The sequence below is a fragment of the Indicator indicator genome, chromosome Z, assembly GCF_027791375.1.
Source record: "Indicator indicator isolate 239-I01 chromosome Z, UM_Iind_1.1, whole genome shotgun sequence".
NCBI lineage: Eukaryota > Metazoa > Chordata > Aves > Piciformes > Indicatoridae > Indicator > Indicator indicator.
In genome coordinates, this window is record NC_072053.1 from 7,053,459 (window position 1) to 7,069,231 (window position 15,773).

General features: G+C 38.0%; 1 protein-coding gene across 1 annotated transcript in view; it reads right to left on the bottom strand.

Annotated features, from left to right (window-relative positions):
* The window catches only part of RASGRF2 (Ras protein specific guanine nucleotide releasing factor 2), a 150,572-nt gene that overhangs the window by 52,428 nt on the left and 82,371 nt on the right, over nucleotides 1-15,773 (bottom strand). The window contains exons 12-17 of the mRNA XM_054398139.1: nucleotides 15,529-15,665; nucleotides 10,700-10,782; nucleotides 8,244-8,492; nucleotides 7,544-7,932; nucleotides 3,953-4,078; nucleotides 2,588-2,677 (exon numbers count right to left, since the gene is read on the bottom strand). Of these exons, the coding sequence (XP_054254114.1) occupies nucleotides 2,588-2,677; nucleotides 3,953-4,078; nucleotides 7,544-7,932; nucleotides 8,244-8,492; nucleotides 10,700-10,782; nucleotides 15,529-15,665 (1,074 nt within the window). The remainder of the gene's footprint in view (nucleotides 1-2,587; nucleotides 2,678-3,952; nucleotides 4,079-7,543; nucleotides 7,933-8,243; nucleotides 8,493-10,699; nucleotides 10,783-15,528; nucleotides 15,666-15,773) is intronic.

The window sequence follows — 15,773 nt, forward strand, 5'->3', positions numbered from 1 at the left end:
CTGGGAGAGAATAAACAAAACTATGGGGTTTTTTGTAGAGATTAATATTAACTAGACACTAAGCAAGAAGACAGGTAGTACAGCTTGGCATCACAAAAGGAGTTACCTATAAAATAAATTAAATAAATGGCAAGAAAGTCAGTAAGTTTAAGAAAATAAAAGGCTGGAGGGCATAAGAACCTGAGACATCCTGGTTTTGAGAAAGGTTACACACAGCACAGGAAATTCTGCATGCTACAGAGCAATGTTGTGGTGCCCAGCACCACCGTTTTAGCAGCTTATAAGTCAGTGCAACATACAGTGTGGTGGGGCAAACCAAAGATGAGCTGTTCTTAGGACCCTGCTAGCCCTACATGCATACCTCATGAGCACCAGAAAACAAATGAACCAAACAGAGGAAGGTGCCCTGAAAACACTGTCAATGTCCCTGAAACACAGCACTGTTTCCCATACGGTGAGGATGGGGCACACTAAGAGCACTGACAACATGCACTGCACTCAGGCTTCATGTGCAGGACAAAGTGCACCAACACCTAAAGCAGACCAAAATGCTCAACTCAAAAGTCTTTCAACTTTGGCTTCCCATCAAGTCACTTTCCATCATGCAGCCTGCAGACACGAACAATATAGGCAGTATTCCCCTAGGTGCTTATCTAAGATATGCAAATCCATCATGCACCCTGGGGGAGCTGTTCAGAGCTTTGCATACTTATCAGTGTATAAACTTAACATTGCATGATGACAGCGATTAAAAAAACTGCACTGCACGCTCCACAGGACATGATTAAATATCCTTTGTGTCTACTTCTGGTAGAGTGTATGACCATAGGGCTTTCCAGTAAGTCTGTTTACTTGTTTGCCTCTCTGAACAGTCAGAACTGGAAGACGGAAAGGTAAGATGAGCTCAGGTTATCATACTGAAAGAAAGTAAAATCACCAGAAGTCAGAAGGCTTCATGGAACACTGGTAACAGAACAAACACAGATGGCTCTTACCTCCTAATAGTCTCCCACAACTTCCAACTGAATTCAGCTTCTGAATCTGTTCTAGTTTGATGGTCTAGTAACTACTAATGACTCTTGCCTGCAGGTAGCTGTCCACCTTCTGAACATGGGTAAATCTTTTCCCCTCACAAAGTCCCTCTGCAGAATCTTTAGGCCTTCTATTTGTTGCATAAAGAACTACAAGCTTGTGTTTGTTTTGATCTTGGCCTCATGTTCATCGATGCCTCCTATCCCTTGCATCAGAAAAAGCAACAAATGCCTACTGACTCTCCTATATGACAACCATGCTTTTGCAGAAATTTCTCATCCAACTCATCTCTTAACTTCAAATACAGAGAAGCCACTTCATACTTATACTCACACTTGATTGTAAACTGTCAACCTTCTCTGTTTCTTACCCCCTCATCTGAAACATGACATGTCACAACTTTACATGCTGTTCAATACGTTTGCAAATTCTGCATTTATACTGTGGTAGCATAATGGTTCTCTGCTTTGCTCTCTGTTCCTTTCCTAATAATGCTGGATGATTCATTTATGTTTTTGGCTCCTGCTGAGCACAGCTATCTTTCAAGTGATCTATTTTATTCCTCAGAGCTTGGTCATGAGTAAAAACGTCCATCACCAAGCCCATCCTTACACATGTAGAGCTCAGACCAATCTGCTTCATGTGCATCACATAATAATTTATCAGCACTGACTTTCACTTGCCATTCTATTTCTGTTCCATGTAGGAGTATATTAAATTACACATAGCACAATGTCTGCAGCAATGAGGCCAAGGACCAATGCAAAAAAAGAATAAAAGCCGTGAGTCTCATTTACTCCCAGACCTGACTCACTGAGGAATTACGTCCACCCTATGCAGTGAATGAGACAGGACTGCGGTGAGAAAGACAGACATCATTTAAAACCCCACATATTTATGACAACACACACGGGGAAGGAACGAAATTATTAATTTACCTAAATTTGAACTGCATGATGCCACAACTTTAATACCATCTCCAACCTGGTAAATTGCAACAAGTGACAAACTAGGTGATTTACCAGTTTAAGATCTGGTTTGAAGCCTTGAATTTTTGGTTGTACAGGTGGACAGCCTTACTCCAGCCCAATCTCTTGAGACTCCCCATCTGACACTTTTTGTCAGATTTGCTGCAAACCCTTCTTATTGCTTTTCACATTACCCAGGAGAAAGACCCTTTATACAAAGCAACGCAGAAAAAGTACTTAAGAATAGCAGATTTTTTTTTCTTTTTGAAGTATCTCTGTGCTTTCTTATTCCTCCAACAAACTGCATACTTTCAGATATTTTTTTCATACTTAGTACTACAATATTGAAAATATTGAAAAGCTGTGCTTTCAACAATACAAAAGCAGCCAAGGCTCCAATTATCTGTGAATGCTGTACTGCAATACACATATAAAGGGCAGGATTCTAGACTTAAAACAACAGCAGATTAAAGTAATAAATCAGAGGTTATTTTGGAGTCAGATAAATACATTCTTAAGAAATATTTAGCTTCTGAGACCTAGATATCTTATTGTTATTTCTCTTTTGTACCGTACATTTGTCTCACCTGGTGGACTCCCATGCCCTGCAGCAGCTGTAGCAATAGCAAAGGCAGAAGCAGGAGAAACTGAACAGTGGCTGTTGTCAGCAGTTTGTACTACAAGGGGAACAGAGAATGGTCAATAACTTCCACATTTTTTTTAATTTTTTTTGTAGTTTAACAACAATAATACTTAAAATGTTCACTAATGTTTATACTCGGTGAACATTTTATGTTTTCATTGCCAAGGGACTTTACATTAAGGGAAATAAAAATATCATAATTGTTTTTGTGATTTAAGTTTTATTTCCAGGTTGGTAATTAATGTTGTTATGGAAACAAATGTCTAAGACACAGTCAAGGTGAGGAAGTAAGCAGTAACCAAACAGAAAAAGGAAAAAAAAAAGACAAAAAACAATGGTGTAGAAACTTAGCCTAAGCAAAATGTCTTGTTACAGAACTAAGTGTATTAACCCATTCCTGATAACTAGATTCACACATTTTCTTAGGTCATGTTTAGGATGTTTTGCACAATATATCAGACTTTCTTTATAGAAAGTGCTGTGAACATTGCTTTTGACTAGTATTCAGGTAATATGGCACTGTTCTTCACAGTTACCAGCTCCCAAATCTTGCCATCTTACCAAAAATGTGCCTACTGATTTCTATTGGTTTAAAACTGAAATATCTCAGGAATTTATTAACAGTTGGGAAGATTCTGCTCTGTTTTTGTTTCATTTTAGTAATGAAATAACTGCCTGGAAATCTGGCTTGCATGAGATTGCAGCATTTTAAACATTCATGGACATAGCTCACAGTTCTGCTGATGATTTCAAAGAGCCACGTGAGAGCTATTTGAGGAGCTCCAGCTCTTACTTTTCCTCTTCAATTGAGCAGTTTATTCAAATTTTGGAATGAATAATGTGACACCATCTGCAAACGTTCAGTGTTATACAAAGAAACAGACTCAGTCACTCCCTATTGACAGTAATGGCAGTATTGACAGTTGTGTATTTCGTGTTTGCTTATGGTGCCCAAAATATGTCCCCTTAGTAGTTGAAAAAAATGTAATGATCTTGAAAGTTTTGTGAGAATAGTACTGATTCAATATTAATATTGAACTTGGGCACACTCTGCACAAGCTATTTAAGAATACTTGACCATAATGAAGTCTCAGTATACTTCCAAGACTCCTATTATTGCTGTACAAAGTGGTGTAATTCACATTCCATTGGGGTGTTTTAATACCTGAGAAATAAGAAAGATACAAACAAAACACCATTCAATCATTCAACTATTCAATCACTCTTTTCTAACATCCCACAAAGATTACAGATTCAGTATTAAAACTACTTAAAATGACTGAGACAGGCAAGAAATACCAGCTCTTACCTCCTGGTTGACGATAGCGAAGATGACGTGGTGTCGAAGGGGATCTACATGGGGAAAGCTCTGTGCTATCCACTGCTGATGTACTTTCAGGAATTGTCCGGTCCACTGACACAGATTCTAAAACTGCTGCTTTAAGAGAGAATAAATGTTAATACTAGGATGATCATTCATAATTCACACATTTTAATGTATGTTAATGTATATCATATCATATTATCATAAAATACCAAGTTTGAAGGGACCCAAGGATCATCTGGTGCATTCTTTCTTGGTAAAGCATGGTGCAGACAAGATGCCCCAGTACTCTGTTCAGTCAAATCTTAGACGTGCCTCATGGTAGCGTCTCCACCATTTCCCTAGGAGCCCAATGACTGATTGTCCTTGTTGTGAAAATTTTTCCTTTTCTTTCTAATCAGGATCTCCCCAGGAGCAACTTGTACCCATTACTGCTTGTCTTTATTATATTGTAACTATTTAAATTACTTAATGTGTCAAATATTATGGGATGTCATGTTGTATACAATGATATAACATAACAACCTATAATCTTTGTTGCATTAATATAAATAGCCTTTGAAATATAAATTGCATTTGAAAATATCAAGCAGCCATAGGGAACTATGGTATGTGACTTTAAGATATGGTTTTTAAAAGCACAGAATGTAGTCAGAATAGGTTGTCTCAGATATGGAGTTGCATCTGCAGAGATTATAGTCTGTAGGTGCTTCAGGACTCTCAGTTTACAACCACCACACGACAGAATATCTGCAAATGGTCAACTCTGAACAATACAAACTATATTGCATTGATAAAAAAAGAGTATGTGCATCAAAGGGGGCTTCAGTGAATGGCAATGTTTTTAAAATGCTCATTAATTAATAACACTAAACACCAATTTTTCACTGCCAAACTAGTACCACTAAATACCATCTAACACAAACTTATTAACATTTAATTTGTGGTTTTTAAAAAGTACTGCTTCTGGAATCTGCAATGAAATGTTGGCATTAAGAAGACTAAGCAGTAACTATCCTCTCGATGGAGTTCAAGGACTAGGAAAGCTTTGTATCAATAACATAGCCACACAAAACCTCATAAATAAAGAACTTGGTGAAAACTAGGAAGTGGTCAGTTCTAAAAAATAACCTGGGTAAGACTTCACTTTAAGTTGGCAGAATATGCAGAGAAACGCACGTGTAGTAAGGTTTTATATGAGGTAGGGAAAATAATCCTTGATGGATAATTATGTGTAATCAAAACCTGCCCAATAAAATGGCCAAACACCACTGCAGAGCAGATTAATCCATGGAGGAATACTGTCAGAAAAAAAGAAAAAAAAGGAGTGGCAAAAGTACTACTTCTGAAATGAGGGAAAGGGAACTTAGCTGTATCTTACTGATATGCTGATATGAATGACAACTATGTCTGCAGCATAAGCACTGCATAAATAAAAAATACTTACGAAACAAAAACTTTGCAAAGCTAAAACTTTGAAAGCAAACAACAACTTTGGAAATCCCATTTTTGGAAGAAGGTGGAAATTCCAGGACGCAAACAGACACCACCATAATAGTATGTCCTAGGAAACAGAGTTTCTACAGTTATATTGGATTTAGAGTAAGTTTTCTTGGAAATCTGGCAGTATCAGAACAGTATTAGTTGTAACGGAGTAGTGACTCCTGATTAAACAGAAATTATTTCCTTTACTCATAAAACTTCAGAAAAAAAACCCCATGAATTCTGTATGACACATGTAGACCAGCATTTTGTAGTTTCCCTACCCGTTTCCATTCTCCTTGTGACATTTCTTTCTAAACTTACTACTTTTCCTCAACATGCTGTATGCAGCTGGATGACAAATGGACTTGCCCGTGCAGAACAGAGCTGTCTAGTTGCAAATTCCTCCAAACTGAGAGTAAACTGCTTAGCAGGAGATCCCCAAAGGGACTAAAGACACTGCAGAGACAGCAATTTAGCATTTATATGAGGATCTTGCCATTTTCAAATGTTCCTCAGGCTGCCCAGATGACACTTGCAGCTTTGACAGATTGCAATGCAAAATCTGAACACCTCTGCAACAATGCCTAGTGCTAACACTGGGCCAGAATAACAGCATATACCAAAAAACATTACACGTAAGACCACAGTTACCTGTGTACAATTAATTTCAATGCATGACCTACATTTTGGGACATGCTGTACTACCATGTGCATTTGAATATGGTTACACTTGTGCACAAGAAGAATTTGCCCAACTCCCCAGAGCAAATATTTTATACATATAAATAGTCTGCTACACTACTCACTTAAAAACTTCCAGCATACAGAAATGCAGTTATAACAGCCAATTAGAGTTTTGTGAAAGCACAAATCATGGGCAAGAAGAGACTCCTTTCATTCTGGGGTGGACAACTTGCCTGTTAAGAAGATTTTGTTAAACAATAGACTGCATTCTGTAAAAACAATCTGTCTGCAGCAATTCTTTCAAAAGGCACTTATTTCAACTCATCAGTAATGAGCAGACATCATGCTTCAGTCATATTTTCTTAGTTTATGTTTGGTAATATTTTCCTACTTTCCTCTTGGATTATATCCATTTTCATTGTTACATGATGTACAATGTTTACATTGTACTCGAAAGTACAGTTTACTCAAATTTACAGTTCAAATTCCTCAGACTGTAAGTCAGGCCATGAAAGACCATTTCCATACATGAATTTTAGGAACAAAATAGCATTTTTAGAACTCCTCTTCTTCTGTTTAATGTAGCCACAATACAAAAAAATTACTATATAGTTCTAATTTAGAAGACCACCCTCCATCCTCAAAGAAAAATGAGAAGTGCACACTTATGCATCCTGTGAGATTAAAGTTACTTTCTTGCTCTGCCACATATAAATACAATTATCTCACTCTAGATGAGGTCTTACATTAACTCACTTTGGTCCTCTGGAAGTGGTAACTATTCCAAGGTGCCTTAAACAGTCAACAGAGGGAAATAGGTATTTGTGCAGGAGCAATTAATCTTTTTTAGACATATGCCTTCAGGTGGTATGAATCTCACCAATGCACCAAATGCATCACATAAATTAAATGTTTCGACCAGTGATGAAATCTTTTATGGAAATTAGCCCTGTTGTGCAAACACTTCAAGAGCTTGTTAGACCTTTACCTTCGTAATGCATGTTTAGATAGCTACATCCCTGTTCTTTTCAACTTAGTATTTTACTTCCTGCAGTAACAGTACAACCTAAAAATCCTTCACCTCAGGAAACATAATTGGCATAAAATACTTCCTTCTGCCTTTCTCCTTAATACTCTGTAGAAATGAAAACAGCCAAGACCATTCTGCCATACTGCTGTTCCTACAAATAAGCAGCAAAGCGGTGGAAACAGACAACACATCACAGCCTCTGCTAGAGAAGAAACAGAGAGCAGAGTATTTGGTTTCACAACACAACTTACAGTGATGAGAAATGAAACAGAGGTGTGAGGAACAACTCCTCAGCATTAATCTGTTAAATTAAGCCTACCTTTGAGACTACTCTGTTTATCGAAAGTAATATTCAGTATTTTGTGAGTATATAATACCTCTTCGAATGCTTCTCCTCAGCTTGTTGCAGAGGTCAATGCGAGGATTCTCCAAGCTGTCCTCGATGGAGCCAGGGCTTTGCTCAGGAGATGAAGGCCCTTTGCTAAGGTCCAGTGGTACTTTGCTACCTGTTGGGGGGGGAGAAGTGGCAGGGCTGTAGTTTGAGGTAGGACTGCTTGCCACAGATGAAGTAGAAAGGTCAAGGGCACCAATCCTTGAATTGAGTGGTGAAGTCAATGAGAGTTTTCGGGTTCTGACAGGTGAGGAAGTTCTGGAGAGTGATAATGGAGGAGGAGAAGAAAACTTGCGACAGAGATGTGGTGACTTCCCATCAGCCAGATACTCTCCTCTGTTGTTTTGACTGGTAGCAAAGAATAATTCCAAAGATCTGAGAACAAGAGAAAAAACAAACAAAAAACCCCAACACCAGATGATAAAAAATGTCAAACAGATGTAAAGTAAAAAACACTTAGAGTAATTTTTTTTTAAATCAGCATGGCACTGCAACATTTGTATGACACTCACTCCTTAAAGCCAAGGCAGAAAGTTGAGACAGACTTATGTCTTATTTACAAAGGAAGAACATTCTTCTTAGATTATTTAGATAATAGAAAATGCTTAAACAAAAACAAAGGGGAAATGACACCACGGTAATTTCATAAGAAACCTATGATAGAGGGGAACAACTCCAGAGCTCACCTGACGGGAATGGAAGTGAAGGGCCTTCGATATATGTCTGAAAGTTTTTCCAGTACAACAGCTGCAGTAGTAAATATGCGGTAAGTATGCAGGAAAGTGTTGAGGAAATCGATACTTAGAAATCTCAAGTCAGTTAGCCGCTCCAAAAGGCGCTCAACGCTTGCATAACGGATTTGGGGTACTTTGCAGGAATTCAGTGTTTTGCTGAAGCAGATATCAATGTCATCTCTATGAAGACGAGCGTCAGATCTACACAAAGACAAATTTAGAACATTTCACTAAAGTGGAAGAATGATTACGGTACAATGGTGCTATTACTTTAGCTGCTCCTCTCACTAAAGAACCATAGAATCATAGAATTGTTTTGCTTGGGAAAGACCTCTAAGATCATCAACTCCAAATGTCCAACCTGACACCGTGGCCATTAAACCATGTACTATAGTGCCATGTCTACATGTTTTTTTTTAACACCTCCAACTATGATGACCCCACCACCTCCCTGGGCAAGCTATTCCAATGCCTGACCACTGTTTCTGTAAATAGATGTTTCCTAACAGCCAATCTAACCCTCCCTTCATGCATCCTTCCATTCCACCAACAAAAGAAAACTCCTAATCTCTGGTGACACCTGCTTCCACTCATGTCTGCTTTATACCATACTAAGGGAACTGAAACTTTGTGGCAAATAATTTCTATTTCAAAGAAATTATTAATAAGGCTTAAATTTCTGAACTGGAACAGGAGACAGAACTGTCCCCTCTTGTCTGTTTCAGGCTGTTGTGGCTTGTAATCTGACACTGTATCTCACTATAGAGCAATAGTGGACATATTGCATTTTTTTCCTGCTTTTTTTTTATCTAATGTAAACTAATGGGCTCCCAGCAAAAGACAGCAAAAGTAACCCCTTAGCTAAGCTCAGGACCCACCTGCAAGGAAACAAATGTCCCTGGGCTCCAAGAATTTTAATTTTTAGCAAAAAAGAAAATAGCATGAAACTTCTCAAATTTCAAAACAGAAACAATGGAGAAGTTTTATTTCAGTGAAAAAGAAATTGAACTCATTTTTGTTTAGATATTAAACAAAACAAAAGCAAATCAACCATTTACATAACCTTACTCAAAATGTGTTTTGTTTGTTTGTTTGTTTAATTAATTTTTGCTTTATTTTATCCAGTTGAAGGCTGATTGTAAAAAAACCAGGATGGATCCTAAGTAAAGCATCTTTCAATAGTGACTGGTATTTTTTTTAAAAAACTGTTGGATTTTTCTAAGAAAACAATATATTCTGCACACTTCTGCACTGCATTTCACAAGGGAAACAATAACAAAATCTTTCTTTCTTAAGTAGGGTTCTCATACAAGTGGCACATGTTTTTTAGTTCATCCAAAGACATCTAATTCTAAAATGTGTGCTAAAAATCAGATAAGTAAAATCTCAGAAATAACACCAAATATTTGTCTATTGTGAAGATCCTTTATGGTTTTCAGAATGAAGAATTTTTTTTTCTTGACATTGGGATTAAGATCTTGCTGTACTCTGCATTTTGAAAACAGATTAATGTATTTTTAACATTCATCAGGTAACGGAAGGTTTTACACACTGGAGAGCTCCTGGGATAAAACTGCAGACAATAAAGTGCCTTCTTTACAGGGATCAAAGGTTTGTGCCCTAGCAGTGTATTCACAGATGTTATCTCTTCTTCATTCCTAAGCATTTAGAAACAGAAGATAGGCAACAACTAGAAAAGAAGCAAGAGAAATATTTATGTACAAAGTACATCCAGGAGAGACAAATGACCTAGTGACAGATAACAGTTAAGAAAGGAAATACTTGTATTTCTGTCTCTATATTCTTCTAGTAAGGAAAACTTGTGTAAATACAGGCCTGTAAAGGATCCAAGAGTTAAAATTTTATTAGAAATTAGGAATCATGTACTCAAAATGGATGTTTACAAATAAAAATTATTTATTACAATAATGATTGAAAGAAACCATGACTGAAAGAAGAAATGTTATGAATAATGATGTTACCTTGATATGATCAGTGAAAATTATGAGAAACAAATACTTTTTTTTTCTCAGAAATAAGAGAAAAAAATAAATGATAAATTTTTGGTTAATAAAACAAAATATCTTTGAAAAGAATACTTCTATGCAGTCAACTTAAATTTTGAAGACATTTTAAAATAAGGCAAATTCACAAATAATAGAAAAATCTAAACTGTAATCCTATACAGTGCAATACTGTGATGAAAGAATATACCATTTGAGACACCTCTCAAAGTCTGAAGAAAAGTATTTGAAAAGATACATTTTGGGGTGCAGGATTAATTACATCTGACAAAAATTGGTAAAAAAAAATATTTTTTCCAAAGTCACATTTTCCTCTTTTAAAACTCTTATTAAATAAACATGAATAAGCTACTTTGTTCACTATGAAAAAGCTGTTGCACTTACTTGATCATATGTGGCACTGTGACTTTAGAGTTTTCCTCAAACACTATGGTCATTAAGCCGTTGCACCTTATATTATCAATGCACTGTGAAAAATAAACATTTAAAGCTGTTAAAATGAATACACAGGGTAAGAGGACTTATTTTCACACTCTCCATACCTCTGTAAGCTTAAACTTATACAGGGTGTGGACTGATTGGTACAAGGTGTTTGCAAAGATTGAAAGCAGTGGTGCAAGAATTAGAGCAGACACATTTTCTAGTCTTTTGCCTTTAATCTGCACATCTGCAAATCCATACACCTTTACCAGCACACTGAGGATATTCAGCTCAGCATCTTGGAGGTGAAAGTGAAATTTCCTTTGAACCTCCTTTGAAACTGAACAAAATTAAGTATTGCTAGTATTTCCCGAATGAATGTTAAACTTCAAAAATCATGGAAGTTAAAATACTTTATACACATATAGAAACTTCTAATACTTCAACTTTTACACTGTGTGGAAGGACTGAAAAAAAATTTTGAAAAACAATTTCAAGAAACAACACTTGTAAATAAAGCTTCAAGTGGTGCCATTACTGTGAAACATAACTACGAAGATGCTGTTCAAGGAGCTCCTTGCAAAGTGTTGTACAAATGCTTTGGGCTAGGTATTAGCAGCTGAAGACACTTCTGGGGCATGGTCATAGCACATACTGCCTTAGAAACTACAGGCTGTCCTGTAGCCTTCAGAAGTTTACAAAACTAGGGATGCTGTCCTTGAAGCCTCAAAGCAGCTCAGTGCAGGCAGTGAATAGAGGCAGATCAAAGCCATTTGTGCACCATTATCCTCTGGTTTGCACTTTTAGGTAGTTAACATAACAGGGCAACACAAGCTTTGCTCTTGGAAGTCTTGTAGGCAGTTTGCCAGTGGATCAGTACCTGCTACCTAACACTGTAGGGCTCATGTTTTTATAACATTTTCTAGTTTTGCTAATCAAATATCACACACACATAAATCTATATATACAAACCTCTGCATAAAACCACTGTTTCTTTACATCAAGAAAAGGGAGTTCTCAAAACTGCTGTTTACCTTAATTTCAAGAATTAAAGTAAGTCTGATTGCATTTGAACATCTCATAGCAAAATAATGATTTATGTCAGATTGGTTAAACAAGATAATCAGAGGCCTTTTCAGGTTTAAAATATATCTATCTAGCTATACACTTAAAATAGCTACATGTGGTTTTAAATTCAGGTACTTAAGATTATTTGAAAAATGCAGTTGTAACAATTCACATTGCGATTTTATCAAATCCCTACCTAAAAGCACTGAGAAAGACATCTATTAAAATACAGAATTTCCACCATGTGAATTTTAAATGTTGCAAAGAAACCCTTAACACCAATCATAAAACTGCCTGGGTTATTCAGCACAGTTATCCTCAGTCTGCACAGCCCTAACATTTATCACCACCCTGACAGACACTGTAACTCTAGCTAAGGAATGAGTGTAGTAGGGATCTAGGGCTGAAGGACAGCAAGCTTCAACAGGAAGAGGGGAGGCTTGTTCAGCATCAAGAAAATCCATGGATTTTTAATAAGGTTTGCATGAAAGGAATATAAATCAAGAATCCTCATTAGGGATATCTAGACAGATATGACTTATATGTCTGAGAGAATCATAGAATCAGTCAGGATTGGAAGGGACCACAAGGATCATCTAGTTCCAACCCTCCTGCCATGGCCAGGGACACCTCACACTGGATCAGGCTGGCCAGAGCCTCATCCAGCCTGGCTGCAAACACCTCCAGGGATGGGGCCTCAACCACCTCCCTGGACAACCCATTCCAGGCTCTCACCACTCTCATGGGGAAGAACTTCTTCCTCACGTCCAGCCTGAATCTCCCCACTTCCAGCTTTATTCCATTCCCCCTAGTCCTATCACTACCTGATAGCCTAAAAAGTCCCTCCCCAGCTTTCTTGTAACCCCTTTCAGATACTGGAAGGCCACAAGAAGGTCACCTCGGAGCCTTCTCTTCTCCAGACTGAACAGCCCCAACGTTTCAGTCTGTCCTCATAGGAGAGGTGCTCCAGCCCTCTGATCATCCTGGTGGCCCTTCTCTGGACACCTTCCAGCATGTCCATATCCTTCCTGTAATAGGGGCTCCAGAACTGGACACAGTACTCCAGGTGGGGTCTCACCAGAGCTGAGTAGAGGGGGAGAATCCCTTGACCTGCTGGCCTCACTTCTCTTGATGCAGCCCAGGCTCTGGTTGTCTTTCTGGGCTGCAAGTGCACATTGACAGCTCATGTTGAGCTTCTCATCCACCAGCATCCCCAAGTCCCTCTCCTCAGGGCTGCTTTCCAGCCAGTCACTGCCCAGCCTGGATTTGTGCTTGGGATTGCCTCGACCCAGATGCAGGACCCTGCACTTCGTCTTGTTGAACCTCATGAGGTTGGCTTGTGCTCACCTCTCCAGCCTGTCAAGGTCCCTCTGGATGGCATCCCTTCCCTCCAGCCTGTCTGCTGCACCACACAGCTTGGTGTCATCAGCAAACTTGCTGAGGGTGCACTCAATGCCACTGTCCATGGCACCAACAAAGATTTGAACAAGACTGGTCCCAGAACTGATTCCTGAGGGGCTCCACTTGTCACTGGCCTCCACTGAGGCCACTGCATATATAATTTTAATAGGATACAAAATTTTGGACAGTAAGACTAATGACATGAGTGATCTTTGAGTACATATACACTTTTTTTAACTTGCAAGTATAGGAGACTGTTTATTTACAAAAAGAATACTTTTTATATGCCCTTATGTTCTCTTTGAGGGTTGTAGTCAGCATTGAAAAGAAAAAATGCTTCTGAGCAAGAAATTCAGTAATTTTTTATGGCAATGTTTCTGCTGGCCACGGCTCTCAGTCAGAAACACAACTTTGTTTTCAAGAGATGAGTGGTCTCAGTTGTTTAAAGTTCTCATGCATCTTTCAGATTTTCTCATGCATTTCACTCCAGATTTTCTTTCTCCAGCAGAAGACAGGCAGCATGCTTCCTACACTATTTTTCCCTTCCTTGCTCTACATATGGAGTATAAGCATCAAGTCAGTTGGCTTGATGTGATTGCTCTTTGTAAACAAGGGTACCAATATGTGCCCCAAACTGTGCAGTGTGCACAGTTACCTTGTGCTCCTCCTTCAGTTTTTGGGGTTTGGTTTTTTTGGGGTTTTTTTTGCTTTTTTGCTTTTAAGCTCATCCCTTTAGTGTCTCTTCCCTTCCTTTGTGCAGCTGTAGAACCTCTTCCAGCATCACAATGCTAATAGATCTCAGTTTTCTCTGGTTTCAGTTATAGTTTTCTGTTAATTGTTGTCACCTTATTGCTTCATAATACCCCTGTCTTCAGAAGCTGGGAGATCTCTCCTTCCTCAGAGAGCAATAGGGAAAGAAACCCTTCTAACTGCTTCCCTGCCAGTCAGGTCAACGCTTTGCTCTCTCAGCTGTGTGCATCTAGTCATGTTTTTTCACCTCTGCCTTACTAAAACAGTTTCAAGCTTTGTAGGCATACATGTCTTAAGTCAGCCATGGCACTTTTCAGCTCTTTCCCAACACCACAGCATTGTTGTTTGGAGCTGGAGTGGTTTGGAGGAGAAGATCTGAGCTTTGGAGGCAGACCCAAACTCTTTGGTCTGCATGGGCTGCAGGTGACTTTCTCATGTAATGTATCATTGTTAAGGCTAAGAATGGACTTATTCCTGCATGTCCCATGTTCCAGGACAGTTCTTACACAGTCTTTTTTCCCCCAGCAAATAACTCTAATGCTTTTATATGTCAATGGAGCACTGAAAATCCATTAAAAAACAAACAAACAACTAAACAACAAAACAAAACTCCAACTAAGTATGTCTGCAAGATCTGTATTCACTGAGTTGCAACTTATATCAAATTTTGAGATTTTTATGTCTATATATATATGTTCCTTTAAAAATCTTCATCCAGAAGAAAGTAACTCAGAATTTAAGGAACTTCTACTTGTTATGGTGACCTGAAGATGTTGCCAGCAATGGTAGCATCTTTAGAAATCCATCAAATTCCACTCATTAATAGAAGCTATGACTTAAATTCACAACTATGTGAGATCTATGTACTCATGGTTGCACGTGTGAACAAGACAGCAGTAGCCTTTATTCAGATATGCTTAGCTGAAAGTTCAGCTTTTTCATAGTGCATTCAACTTCTTTCTCCAAACAGATTATGACAAAAGTTTGTCTAACACACTTTTAGCCAAAAAGCACTAAGAAATAGTTGTGCCTGACATCAAAGTATTTTAAAACACCAGTTTTCTTCATTCACAATAAAGACATTTCCTGCACACTGTCAGGACATTTAGTGATTATTTATAAGGGTTTGTTAGTATGCTTTTTGGTGGAAAAGAGAGTTTATCTCATTTTCTCCATTCATACAATACAATTATTCATGTGATACTGCATAAATTTCATTCTCAGGACTCTCAAGTGTTTTGATCTGTATGAAAGTTATCAGCTCTTAGATCAGAAGAGGTACCTGAATGTGCTCTTCTTAGATGTAAAAATGACTACCAGTAGTATTATGTTCTTCAGCTGACAATTTTGTATTTGCATTTATATCTCATTTCTCTCATTCAGAAACACTTTTCACTGATGACTCCAATGTAAAGACAGTATTTTGAAGAAAACAAGCTACACTAAGTGTTTTTCATGTGTATCACAGCAAATCAGCTCTCAAGAAATCAACATCCCTCTCTGGGATTAGTTTCCTGAAATAAAGCATAAACTAAGATCTCAGTACAAACAAGATGAAGAATGCATTAAGCTACCTGACTTATATCACTTGTCCATGCAGCTTTCTCTTGTCGTGATGGGGCTAAAAGAACAACAGTAAATGGAGGAGCATCCGCAGGTTCAACTACAAGCTTGAAATCAAGGTGTCCAAACACTTGTCCAGAACCTTTTGCTTTACAGAGGGAGGGGAAAAAAGTCAAAATGTGAGACTTCAGACTATAAAATAAAGCAAGTAATGGTTTCATTTAAAATGAAATTTACTTCAAAACATGTCTGTTAA